Source organism: Corvus brachyrhynchos, unplaced genomic scaffold, assembly GCF_000691975.1.
Source record: "Corvus brachyrhynchos isolate BGI_N302 unplaced genomic scaffold, ASM69197v1 scaffold961, whole genome shotgun sequence".
Taxonomy (NCBI): Eukaryota; Metazoa; Chordata; class Aves; order Passeriformes; family Corvidae; genus Corvus; species Corvus brachyrhynchos.
In genome coordinates, this window is record NW_008236008.1 from 742,719 (window position 1) to 755,143 (window position 12,425).

At 40.8% G+C, this 12,425-nt stretch overlaps 1 protein-coding gene across 3 annotated transcripts in view; it reads right to left on the minus strand.

Annotated features, from left to right (window-relative positions):
* Positions 1-12,425, minus strand: part of TRIM55 (tripartite motif containing 55) — a 36,554-nt gene that overhangs the window by 15,632 nt on the left and 8,497 nt on the right. For 2 of the 3 annotated variants that reach the window (XM_008632023.2, XM_017731142.1), the window contains exons 3-9: positions 11,240-11,405; positions 9,439-9,534; positions 5,374-5,607; positions 4,261-4,283; positions 4,040-4,164; positions 3,003-3,226; positions 840-1,127 (exon numbers count right to left, since the gene is read on the minus strand). In XM_008632023.2, coding sequence (XP_008630245.1) covers positions 840-1,127; positions 3,003-3,226; positions 4,040-4,164; positions 4,261-4,283; positions 5,374-5,607; positions 9,439-9,534; positions 11,240-11,405 — 1,156 coding nt within the window. The remainder of the gene's footprint in view (positions 1-839; positions 1,128-3,002; positions 3,227-4,039; positions 4,165-4,260; positions 4,284-5,373; positions 5,608-9,438; positions 9,535-11,239; positions 11,406-12,425) is intronic. The other variant, XM_008632030.2, reaches the window with a different exon arrangement.

The window sequence follows — 12,425 nt, forward strand, 5'->3', positions numbered from 1 at the left end:
TGCACAGCTCTCTCAATTCTGTTTGCTGTATCTTTGGCCCATGTGGAGTTTGTATACATGTGCTGAAGGAGGATTATTCAAATTCAGGTTATACCAACTCTAATATTGTAACTTTAAGGAAAACATCCTCCTGTACTCAACACATCAGTATCTGTTATCCCATCATGCTGCTGAGTGTCTAACACTGAACTGAAATGTATTATCTTCATGCTCTCTTTTAATCAAGTCTCAAGAATCGTTGGAGCAAACCCTCTGCCACAGATCTGAACCCAGGAAATCACACTGCTTACTGAGAGGCAATCAAACACACAAGAGGGCTCTGGGTGTTTGCATAGCTTCATGTTCACGTGGGGAAGCACTCCAGGTGCAGCCATAGAACTGCAGAAGGCAAAGCCAAGCCACAGCTGCTCAACCAGCCATGGTAGGACAGCACAAACACAGACTTTCAGCAGGTGATGAGAGTAATCTCATGCACAGGATTTCTCTTCCACTAACACATGCAAATATCTGATGTGCAGAGACATCACCATCCTTTCTACAACACCTCCTGTGCGTGAGTAATTTGAGTAACAGCTGGCACAAGCAAGGTACACTGGCAGGTAAGCACAAGCAACCACCAGCATGCTGCTCTGAAGCTATAGAGTCAGCCTGTCACATACTGAAACCATCCATAAATCCAGTGGCTTTGCTGAAATGAAAATTTGTGCTGTTTTCACATCTTTGAAATTATTCTTATTCTTTTGCATGCAGAGGAAAATGAAGTCACATTTTCCTTAACAATTGCTGTTCCCGCCTTGCTGCACGTCACAGCCCTCTGGGGTGACTTCGGAAGCACTGACCTTGGACGTTGCTGCAGTGGCACTGCTTTCCTTACCACTCCCTGGTGCACTCTCCTCGATTGTTGCTGCTTTCGGGGCTTCTGCCTTCTTTGCACTTGTTTCCAGAGAAACAGGAGTCCCTACTTTTCCCAGCCCACTCACTGGGGTTGAGCTCGGACTGCTTGGTTGCCGTGACTGGGACTTATACCAGCTAGGGTAAAACAAGGGATCGATGGTTTCTGCTGTGGCCGGCACTTGAGTGTCAGACTTGGGAGTCTGTTGAGAACCACTTGGTGTCACAACAACATCCTTAATCAGGACAGATAAAGAGAAGAACAAGCAGAGTGCACCACATTACCTTCCTGCTGTAGTCACATTGTGCTGCATGTTGTGTTTGTTACATATCACTGCAAGGCATAGATTTGTCCTACTATATGATCTGAAATAATTGCAATCAAAATGTGAAGCAAAAGCAACTATCCTTTGAATAACACAAACAAGAGAAAGAAAATAAATGAACCAAAAAATAGAACAGGAGGGTAGAACTAGCTGGGAAGGGAGTGCTAACTGAGAAAGGAGTGAGCAAGGGGTTCCTTAATTCAGATAAACCCTCAATTCAATTCAATTCTAAAAACTTAAGAAAATATGCATAAGAGCCTCGTGAACCCGTATCAGCCATGAATGACAGGTGTAGGTACCTTCAAATGGCTGGTTGGATTTTAGGTTAAGAACAACGCGTTTGCCAATGAGTCTGTTGATATGAGCAGTCAGAATAAGTAGAGAAGCATTTGCCCACCAGCCTTGCCATCAATGCTGTAAGCCAAGCACTGTTGCTCTGCCAAGAAGAGGAGCAGCCAGATGAACTGCACCTCTCTACCTGCATCAAGCTCTCGGGGTTCCTACACACACAACCTGCTATCACCACAGCATTTCTGCTTTGCCTTTTTACACCAGAAAGCAAAAACTGAAATACAGGTATCCCCCACACCACAGCACCCACATGCCATGTCTGACTCCATGCCTGACTGTCTCCTAATGGCATTTTACAACTGCTAAAGCAGCATGCTGTACCTTCTCACTTTAGCCTTAGAAATTAGACAATTCATGTTGGTGGGCAGAATTGGTTATGTCTGGTTCTTGTTTGCATAAAACCGTACATCAGTTAGGGAACACAAATTTAGTTAAGTCAATGCAAATCTTCAAACTTTGATTAAATCAATAAAGCCTGACTTAAGAACATCTTCACATGACTGGTGAAAACTCACACATGTTTTTAGATCTATAAATTTATATTTATAGATTCGTAAGGAATGAATCAATAGTATTTCTTTTCACTTGTTTTATGTGGGGAGCTTGCTACAATCAAAGATCCTTTGTGGGCTTTCTTGTTTTCACATAGGCCTCCTCAAATATATTCACAGCAGCCTTAACCCCCTCAGCAACTTCATTGAGTAGATTGTGTAAGAGGAGAATTTGCTAAGTTAATGGTATGCAAGGCAAACTAAAGTAGCACATGAAATATATTTTTTAATGTACATCTTTTAGAATATGCAGCAATTATGGTCTCATTTTAATCACATTCCCTGAGAAAAGTGTTGGCCTAAAATATTCACACCCTGAGCCTATTTGCTGTTAGGTTGTAAGAGGCAGTTTCCTTTGCTGTTTGGTGTATGATATTCCTGCATCTACCTAGACATATCCAAGGATGATCAAAGCAGAAGGCAGCAAGCGCCATTCACAGAAAACAGATTAGAAGTATAATCTAAAAACTGGTGGTGGAAAGCTTCCTAAATCCAGAGGGAATACCAAATTCTCTTAGTATAAATATTTTAAGATCATCTCATTTATAACAGTTAGTCTGAGTTAAATCACAGCAAGCAGAACATTCATTTTAATGCACTTAACTCCCAAATGGAGTCTTTTTTATTTATAACTTACGTATCCCATAAATATCTTAATTTATCTAGCAGCTAATTTTTTCCTTATCAAGTGATACATGCACAGGTCAAAGTAAAGTTGCATATATGTGTACAAGGGCAATAAATAATTTTGCCCTCCAGTACATCGACTCCCTTAGCCCTTCTCCTGACTTATGGTGCCCACAGGACACAGGGGAGCATTTTCTGGCTCTGCCAGGTGCACTCAGCATAGCTGGCAGGGCAGCAGGGCAGCAGAGGCATTTACCTGACCAGCTGGGGCAGCCAGCACTGGTGCTGGAGTGGGTTCAGCCAGAGGCTCTACCCCTGCACTCTGTGCTTCAGGCTCCTGCTGAGGTGGCTGTGGTGCACTCTCCGTGCCTTCCTCTTCCACCTCTTCCTCTTCTTCCTCCTCTCCTGATGACTCTGTGTGGACTTCACCCAAGCTTTCGCCATCCTCTGTCTCCTCCTCTTCTTCTTCTCCCTCCTCCTCTGATAGGAAACGTGTAAAAGGACAGGTTGAGCACCATGTGAAGATGGCTTCAGTCTTTACATAATTAAAAAGCCATTTGCAATCGCATATCAAACTCACTGACAATCTGCTGTCTGGCAGAGAGGGTGTTGGTGAGGAGCCTGCTCCCACCAGCCTGGACTGGGCACTACCATGGAGCAGGAGCTTTGGGGCAGCGAAGACACTGAACACACATGCTGGTTAAAATCTTAAGCTGGCCCTTTCGATGGGAAGGAGGACAGAAAGTCCTGTCAATGCAGTTACCCTCATGAGGGATGTGCAGCACAGCCCTGCACATTTTGGGGAGAGGCTACCTGGGATCTGGCACAATCTGTTATGATTCAGCTCTAGGTATATGTTTGTTTTAATGCCATTGAAGCTGTCATCATAATTCTTTACCAGATCAGTGCTTTGCAGTGCATGACTGGAGGCTTGAGGTACCAACACGCCTAAACCAGACTGTGAGACTTGGTCACACCATTGCTTTTGTGCCATCTGACACATCCTGTGGTCTGGAGTCGTGGTCCAGGTTGTTTCCAGAGGGAGGCCTCTAGCACTGGATTTTCTTTTGTATAATCACATTAGTTATACTAAGAAATGTTGGATGTTGTTCAGGGCCATCTTAGCGCTTCAGAGAAATAAGCCTGGATTTGATTATAATTGATACATAATGCTCTGATTACATTTTGGGATAGAGAGAAATATCTGATTCAAGGTTTCCTACTCAGTATCATCATGTGAATCACACACAGCTGATATATAAGAAAGAAATTTTGGTGAAATAAATTACATACCTCTGTCAAAATCAATTTCTCGTATTATTTTTTCTTCTCTACTGAGGTTCACTGTGAATTGGTTCATATTTTCATACCCATCCTCTATTTTTTCCATTTGAAATCCTTTAGAAGCTTCAGTAATTCTAAAGTAGAGATTGGTTATTAGCATTGGATTTGAAGATAAATTTATAAATTGTAAGTGATTATAAAAAACAAGAGTCTCATGTTTAAATACTTACTTTTGTAGCAATGTTTTGGCATTCTGTGGAAACAAAAAATAAATAACTGACTTCTTAAATGATTCTATTTTTTCAGCCATTTTATGCATTGAGAAATAATTCTTACACAGGCAGCATCTAAAAGCACTAATAAGGATTTCATAAGTGACAGCCATGACATCTATGAATGAGATGAAATTTGGATGGTAATTAGTATACAGCTGAGTAAACCTTTCAGTTCTTCAAAGATGTTTTAATTAAAACGTGAATATGATGGGAAATATACACAGTTGGTTAAAAAAAACCCGCAAATGGAAATATTTTTCCTCGTTTTTTTGGTTGTGTTTACGGTGAAAAGCATTTGGTCCGTTACCCCCTTTAGTCACAGTAATTACATCTTTGACTTTCCATAAGGGCATCCTTTTGGAGAGACAAAATTCTCTTTGTCTCGGAAGAATATTGTACTCTTCAAAGGCAATTCTTTGATGAAAGTAAGTGGGGGTTGTTTTATTTTGTTTTTATTTATTTGTGGGGTTGTTTTGTTTTGTTTGGTAGAAAATGCCCTTCCAGCCTTTAGTATAGAGGAATTGTAAACTTGCAGGACAGAAATTCTACACCAGTGAATTCATTGGACAGGATGCTAATGGTTCCCTACTCATCTCTCTTAAATTTATAGTGAGAAAACAGAAGAAAAAAAATTAAGTAAAGGCATACAAATGTAACTTAGCACACAAATTATTGAAAAGTTAATAATTTTGTCAATTTGCAAGTGAAACCTATAATTCTCAGAAGTTCATGTATACATGAACATATTGTCCCACCATGATATTGGTGGGAAAATAAAGATTAGGTGGAATATGTTTAAATTCCTGTTTCTTCTGTGGGGACCAGAAATTCATATACAGGATAGTATATTTTGGTGCAAATAGCAAATACTCATGTTCTTGATTTGGATACTATTCACAAGAAGAGTAGTTACTTGTCTGAGTTGATTCAAGTGTTTAAAAAACAAGTTTGTATAAATGGTCACTTGAAGATAACCAAGCTCTGAATGGGCCTACAATTGAGAAATGCTTAAATAATATATCAATAAACCCATCATTCTTTTTCTATCTCTATTTACAGACTTTATACCTGCAAAAACACAGCCATTTCTGGTTCTTCCATGAACTGGATTCCTGATTCAACCAGTTTTGACACAGCTTCCAAGTGATCCGCATACTTCTTCATCAGGGAGCGGACATGTTCCAGTTTCTCCTCTTGGGTTCTAGTGATTATTTGCGTCATCTCATTTTTTCTTTCTTCCAGTACAGAATAGAGATAGTCAAATTTTTCACACAACTGTTCTTTCTGTCGTCTGCAGCATTCCTGTGAATCATTTGGTTTATGTTAAACATATTATGTTCTTAAAAGGGTTTCTATTTTTACAGTTACTTGCAAGAATTTTCATCAAAGAAATTCCTCTTTCTGAACAGTGCAAAGGATTCTGAATGACCCCAGAGACTTTTATAATTTTCAAAGTCCAAGCTGTTGGAACAAAAGTTTAAAAACTCTTAAACTCTGAGTTTCAAGCCACTGAAAGCCCCCAAACAGGTTATTGTATAACTTGTGAGTCTGCTAAAAAAAGTAAAAAGGTATTTATGATGTCTGTAGAGATACATCAAAGTCTGCAGAAAAAGTAAAAGCTCCCACCGTATTAGCAGCTGGGTTCATTTGCTTGAACAGAATGGTTTTAAAAGGAGTGAGCATCTCAAACAGCTCTGGAGAATTTTCTTTTTCTACCAGAGTACCTGGAACAATCCTGGCTGGGCTTGATTTTCACATACTCCCTCTTACACTCTATTTGGACAAGAGGTGTCCATTATATTCCACTTACTGTGCACTGAATGAGGTAGAGGTTCTGCAAAGAAAATGGTGTGTGACAGAAGCACAAAGACAAGAAGGAGGAATTAGATTCCAACCACATGTTCAGGCACTGATTTTCACGTCGTTTTTTGAGACACTGCTATTGTCCCTCCAACCAGACAACAGCATCTTTTACTGACTTAGGAGGATGGGTTTGATGACTGCTGCATTGAGCGCTCTCTAAAAAGAACAAACTGCACTTGTAAAGGAGGATTTATGGGGAGGAAATGGAAGACAGATTATATATAATGTCTGAGGTCTACCAAATAGAAGTACTTGAGTCATCTGGGTGCCCCAGGGCATAACCTTATTGTGGTTAGACCTGGTTGTGGATGGTGGTGATTATTTAAATCTCTTTCCTAGGAACTGAGGCTGAATCGATTCCTCATCTTTGTTCCTTGAGGCACAATGCTGAGATTCTGGCAGCACAGGATTATTAACAGTCCCACAGTACTTTTGGAAGTGATAAGACTTATTATTCACAGCACTTGGCCAGAGAGAATCCCACTTTTTTCTTGACTTCCAGCCAGAGCTCATTCCTATGAGTGGTGATAGTCTGCTCTGTATAATTTAAAGGAGAAAGCCTTTCAAAGGTGTACATTTGGCTAAAAATCACTGTCTACATGGGGGTGGAGAGGGGATTGAATGCACATCTTGATGCATTGACCCAAGTATCCACTTCTGCTACCCAATAAGGAGGGCTAGGCTGAACAGGCATTCCTAATTTAAATGTCCTTGCAGGGGGTGCAGGCATATCCCGCCCTTCTTGGAGTCCTTGTCAGTTCCCAGGAATTCCTGTTTAGGGCAATTACAGGGAAGTTAAGGAAGTTTTCAAACCAAGTGAGTCATGGTTTCTGGGTGTCCTTATATTTTCAGACCTCAAATAATCTTCTTCCACTCCTCTCCTAGTTTTGTCCCCATGAAATGTCACTCAGAACACTTGTAAAACAACCTTAATTTCAAGACAGGTGCGTGCTATCTTTGTCATTTGACACAGGACAAGTGTTAGGGGAAGAAGAGCAAGCAAATGATAGCAGGGTGCCCTGAGAGGTCCTTCCCCATCTTTAAGCACTCATAGATAGTATTTCCTGCCAGCAGATATTACAGAGTTGTGAATCTCAAGAGTGAGAGTGCAAAACAGGTTTCTAACTGCAAATGCTGGAATATTTCTGAAATATTCTCGTTCTGCATAAAAAGTTCCCACATGAAGTCTCTGTCTGATGGAATTACTCTAATCAGATTCTGTGTAATGAAAAAGGTTAACAAATACATGACTTTGCATTCTAAAAAGATCTCAGCCTTTTTGTTTTTTAAAGCACAGCTACATCAAAAAGAAAGGAGTCCTTGCTACTGAGCATGAGTCTCATTGCTTGTTCCAAAGGACCTGTATTGACTGGCCTATGCTTTTAGCATTTGAAAAACCCCTGTAATTTTTCCTTTGTTATTAGACTCATTTACAGAGCTGAACAGAACTTAATTATTATAGTTTTCTGGTATTTAGCATTTTATATTATTTCTCAATTTTCAGTATAATATGTGAATTAGGTCTACCTTTCAATCAGTTAAAAGCCTTTTTTTCCTTTTCTGGTTTTTAGGGTTGGATAGGAGCAGTGGCTAAACATAGAACTGTAGGCTATGACTTATTCCAGCTAAAAGGAAAATGATCACATATTTTCTGCTAAAGCAGATATTTATTTTTCTCTGCAAAGTGTTAAGCAGAAAGAAGAGATAATCCTGGATTGTGTTATTTCCATGTGAACATTTCTGAGCTCCAGCTGTAGCTTCTCATCTTCAAGGACAAACTGATGTCAATTCACACAAAGCTATTGCATAGTAGGAAATGTGATTTGCTTGAATTGTAACATGGAAGAAGTACCAAGGTAAACTCTAAGATCTATTTTCTGCAATCTTTGACTTTAAAGGTGAAAAGCCTGATAAAACATCTGAAAGTAAAATGGCTGCACTTTCTTTGGGCTTTGACTTTAAAGGTTAGATTTTAAACTGAGTGAATGACTCTGAGAAAGGTAGTTTCAGAAAATGTTGTATTTATAAAGGTATTTTTAGCACAGTGTTTTCTCCATACTTCAGACTTGGTGTTTGAAGATGTGTTTCGGGTTCAGCTAGTTCAACTTAAATGAGTGTAAGCTTTTGCTTTTGTATAATTCAAATTTCTGCAGTTAACCTACTTGAAAGGCTTGTTTCTGTCTGCAAAGTCCTGATAGCAGACAATTTCATCCTTGCGGCATGAAGGCTTCCCAACTACGAAGTTCTGACTGCCATTAATGTGCTCTCTCTTTTACTTGGCCAATGGTTTTGTGTTCTTTGAAACAAACTTAGACATTTTCTGTTTCTTCTTGCTCGGAATTGTGTACATAGATTGTGCAATTGTTTCTTCTTACTAATTAGAGTCTATACATCTTGGGTTAACTTCTTTTTGCCTACCATTTCTCTTTTCTGCTCCAACTCTGAAGGGTCAATATAATTCTAATTGGGCTGAGAGGGATGCGACTCCTTCCCTAGATGCTTCATCAAACTCTGATCACAAAATCAATTCATATGAGCTCCTTTCAGCCTATTGCTCTGTGATGCTCAGATTGGTCAAAGTTGATGTTTCTGTTTGCTTTGCTGATGCGAAGCTCTCAGAGGAAATGAAAGCCACTTCTACTATTGAATAACACAAAACTAATTCCAACTCTTTCAGAGCAAGGCCTTTACCAGAAAGTCCAGTAGAATCCGAAACTCTTCTCTCCCATGAGCAACAAAACTCCTTATAGGACAACATATTAAAACACTGCTTCTGTGGAGAAGGCAAACCAACCAAATACAGAGCAAATGCTGACATACCTCTGAACCATGCTGTGCCTACCTTGTGGCTAAGACTAAGACTCTATTCACCAGACCTCTCAGACTTTAGACTGATACTGGTCTTTCACAGCTCTAGAATCTGATCTTAGATGTTAAATGAGCTGGGAGTTGATGGCATTTTGGTGGATCTGCTTTTAACTTCAGTAAGATCCTATTCCACCAAGAATATTGAGCAAGACTTGCTGATATGGATTATCCTTACTCTTTTATCCTCCACCACACAGCAAATGTCAGAGGTGCTGAGCAGGTTGTATCTTTTGGTTGAGGCAGTACATCTTGATAATGTACAAAACCACGAGGAATGGTTTAGTGAAACGATGTGGGAATGCATTTGGGTAAAGTGAGGTCTGTTAAAGAATGATCATTACCAGAAGTTTAAAAGATGCAACGTCACACTGAAATAATTGCATTTAAAGAGGTGGTACCTACCTCAACCATCTTGCAGGTCTCCTCCAGCTGTGTGACAATCCCTTGCACTCTGTCATTGCTCCCCACCAGGACTGCAATGCCATCACTCAGCTCAGACTAGGCAGTAAGAAGAGAGCAAGCAGAAGGGTGTTAGGTGCTGTCATACTTCAGGGTGACACATTTAACAGTGGGGAGCAGGAGACAAATAAGCCATACCCAGGATAATACTTCATCTTTCCACCAGAACTGAGAAAATTAGGAGCTTTATGTGCCCACAAGTTTATACTTTGACATTTGTTTCCTCCTGCAACACACTATGAAAACACTGACAGTTTGGAACCCTTAATGGAGAAGAAACTGTGGTTTGGAAAGAAGGAAGCACTTTGTTCTAGGAGGTTCTTCTAGATGCTTTTGTTTGAAGTGCTGTTTCAACAGGCCCCAAATATTTCCTTTGGGTTTGTTGAGAGAAAAGACTTTGTCTCTTGAGGGGTTGTTTTTTCAGTGTCTGGGTCTAGTCACACGCTGTGGTATTTCCCTGAGGACTGTAGCTCTTGGCCTTGGAATGGAGAAGAGGTGGCCCATGGACCCGGACAGACCAAGGAGTTACAGAGTCCCTGGCATGTGGGCAGTGGGATTGTGGTTGTGGTGACAGGGGCCAGGAGAAAAGGAGGAGATGAAGATGGAGGCTGAGCCACTGGCATGAGGGGAATGGGTGGAGGGAGAAATTACCCGACTGTGGGGATGGAGGTGATTGTGAGGTATCCCTAAGAGAGAGAAAGAAGCCAGTCCTAGGGAACTTGGGGAGGGTGCTGGGGAGTGCGAGGGGCCCTTGGCACACCGCTGTAGTAACAGAGACAACTGTGTTCATGCCTCCACAGCTCTGTACAGGATCCTTTGAGGCTTTCACAGCTCTGTAAAGGCTCCTTTGAAGCATGCATCCTGCAGCCTCCAGGTTACGCCTCCTGTCTTGAGTATGACAGCCCCTTTCCACGAGCACTCTAGGAAGGAAAACACAGTTTGCAAATCTCCATGCAAAATGAGTGATTGGGGGCATGGATTCAGTCCAAAAAACTTCTCCTCCTTCTCCCAACTTTTTTTGATTGAAAAGGATGTTTGTAACTACTTTCCTAAAGTGACTCCTCATTTGTAATTTACACACACATGCGTCTGTGTGACAAAGTTGGAGGCTGGGATTGGAAACTTGGCCTGTCTGATTGCTTGCCCCACTGGGGCCCTCCAGAAAAATGAGCTGTTTATCTCAGGAGGATAACCCAGTGAGTCAGGTTTTAAATTAATACTGTATTAAAAATAAACAAGTCTTTTACTGGTGACAGCAAGGGCAGAAGATGTTAGGTACATCCTGTGCTGCCAACTATTGAATATTCCTTCATTCACTTGCAGGAGGAGGTTTTTCACTTAACTTTTCTTAAAAATGGGATGCTTAAATGTAAAAGTGCCTGATAGATAACTATTTGATTTGAAATGGTCTATTCTCTTTCCAGTTCCTAGTGTTAGAAATCCCACTTGTTTGTCTGATCTAGAAGCACTGAAAAAAAGGGATTAGGAACTCAAAAGAGAGATCCTCAACTCCACATCAAAACTGGGACACTGTAATATCTTTCTGTGTGATCTCTCATAAATTTATTTTCCTGTGTTTCTAAACATTTCCTACAGATTTATAAGAGCCTTTCAGTCACACACCCAGGAGTGGCAAAGGCACCCCCAGACCCTTTTGGAAACTTGCAGGAGCTCATGGGAACACTTCCCTGTTGATGGTCCTGTCAGTTTCTTCAAGGACTTTGAGAAACAAGAAGATACTTACCTTCTGTTGCTGGTAAACATTTGTGAGAGGAGCAACCTGACAGTCTTTGTGGGCACCAAAGATTTTGCACAAGGAGCAGGTGGGCATTTCACAGTTCAAACAATAAATATTAATTCTCTCATCTTCGTGCTCCTCACACATTGGCTGGTCACACTTCCTTTCAGGTCTGCAAAAGAAAACAAGTTTAAAACAAACATGGTGCTCATGAGTTTCTGATAACAACACTTAGGGTATTAGCACGAAATATGGTACATTTGTATAGCAGCATCCAAGGCTGACTGAATACACAGCATAGACTTAAACCTGCCACATGGGAAGACTTAAAGAGACAGTGGTACAGCTGAATGTCCTGACACAGTATGAAGGGATGACAATATAGCAACATGACTTCATATGGGGATTCCCATATGAATGAGGAATGTGAGTGGGAGTGTGACGGAACCCTTGCTCATATTTAGAAATTTAAATAACCTTACTAAGCCTGGACTCAGACTACTCACGTATTTTAGTTAGCATGTTATCTAACATCTGTCTGAAATATGAAACATACGTAATTTCTTTCTGGTTCATCATGCAAATTGTTGTGGACTTGGCTTAATGCAGCAAAACTCTTATGGAGGGGACTGATTTCAAGCAAGAGTTGTAGATACTGTTGAATCTTTGAGCCTGTAACTCTAAATCTCTGCTGATGAGCTTTGTGAGGCCCTGGTCAGGACTGCCAATATTGAACAGCACTGGGTCCTTACATTAGGCCAGCAACTAAAACAAGGTGTTACACAAATTAATTTCAGTCAAGTGGCACATGTCTAACCTTACAATGTCAAACCTTTTAGCAGTAGTTTACTCAGCTGTACCCAGAAGAAAGGGCATGGGCTACACAAGTGTTCCTTTCCTGTGCTAAGCCAGGAACTGACGCCACATTATAGCTCAGCCTCATCTCCTCTTCACCAAAATGATTTAGCTGTACACACATACGTCTACACAACCTGCTATCTTAGGAACTAATTTAGTTGTAGCTTCCTTCAAATGAGCCACTTAACTGGCATTCCCAGTGCAAGTGACAGCTCTGGTCTAGTGTGTGTGGGCAGGGTGGCACTTTCCTGAGCCCAGACTTCAGGCTTAACATCTGTGGCAAACGCATGAGTGTGTAAGGATGTGATACAGAAGACAGGGACCAGTAGACCAA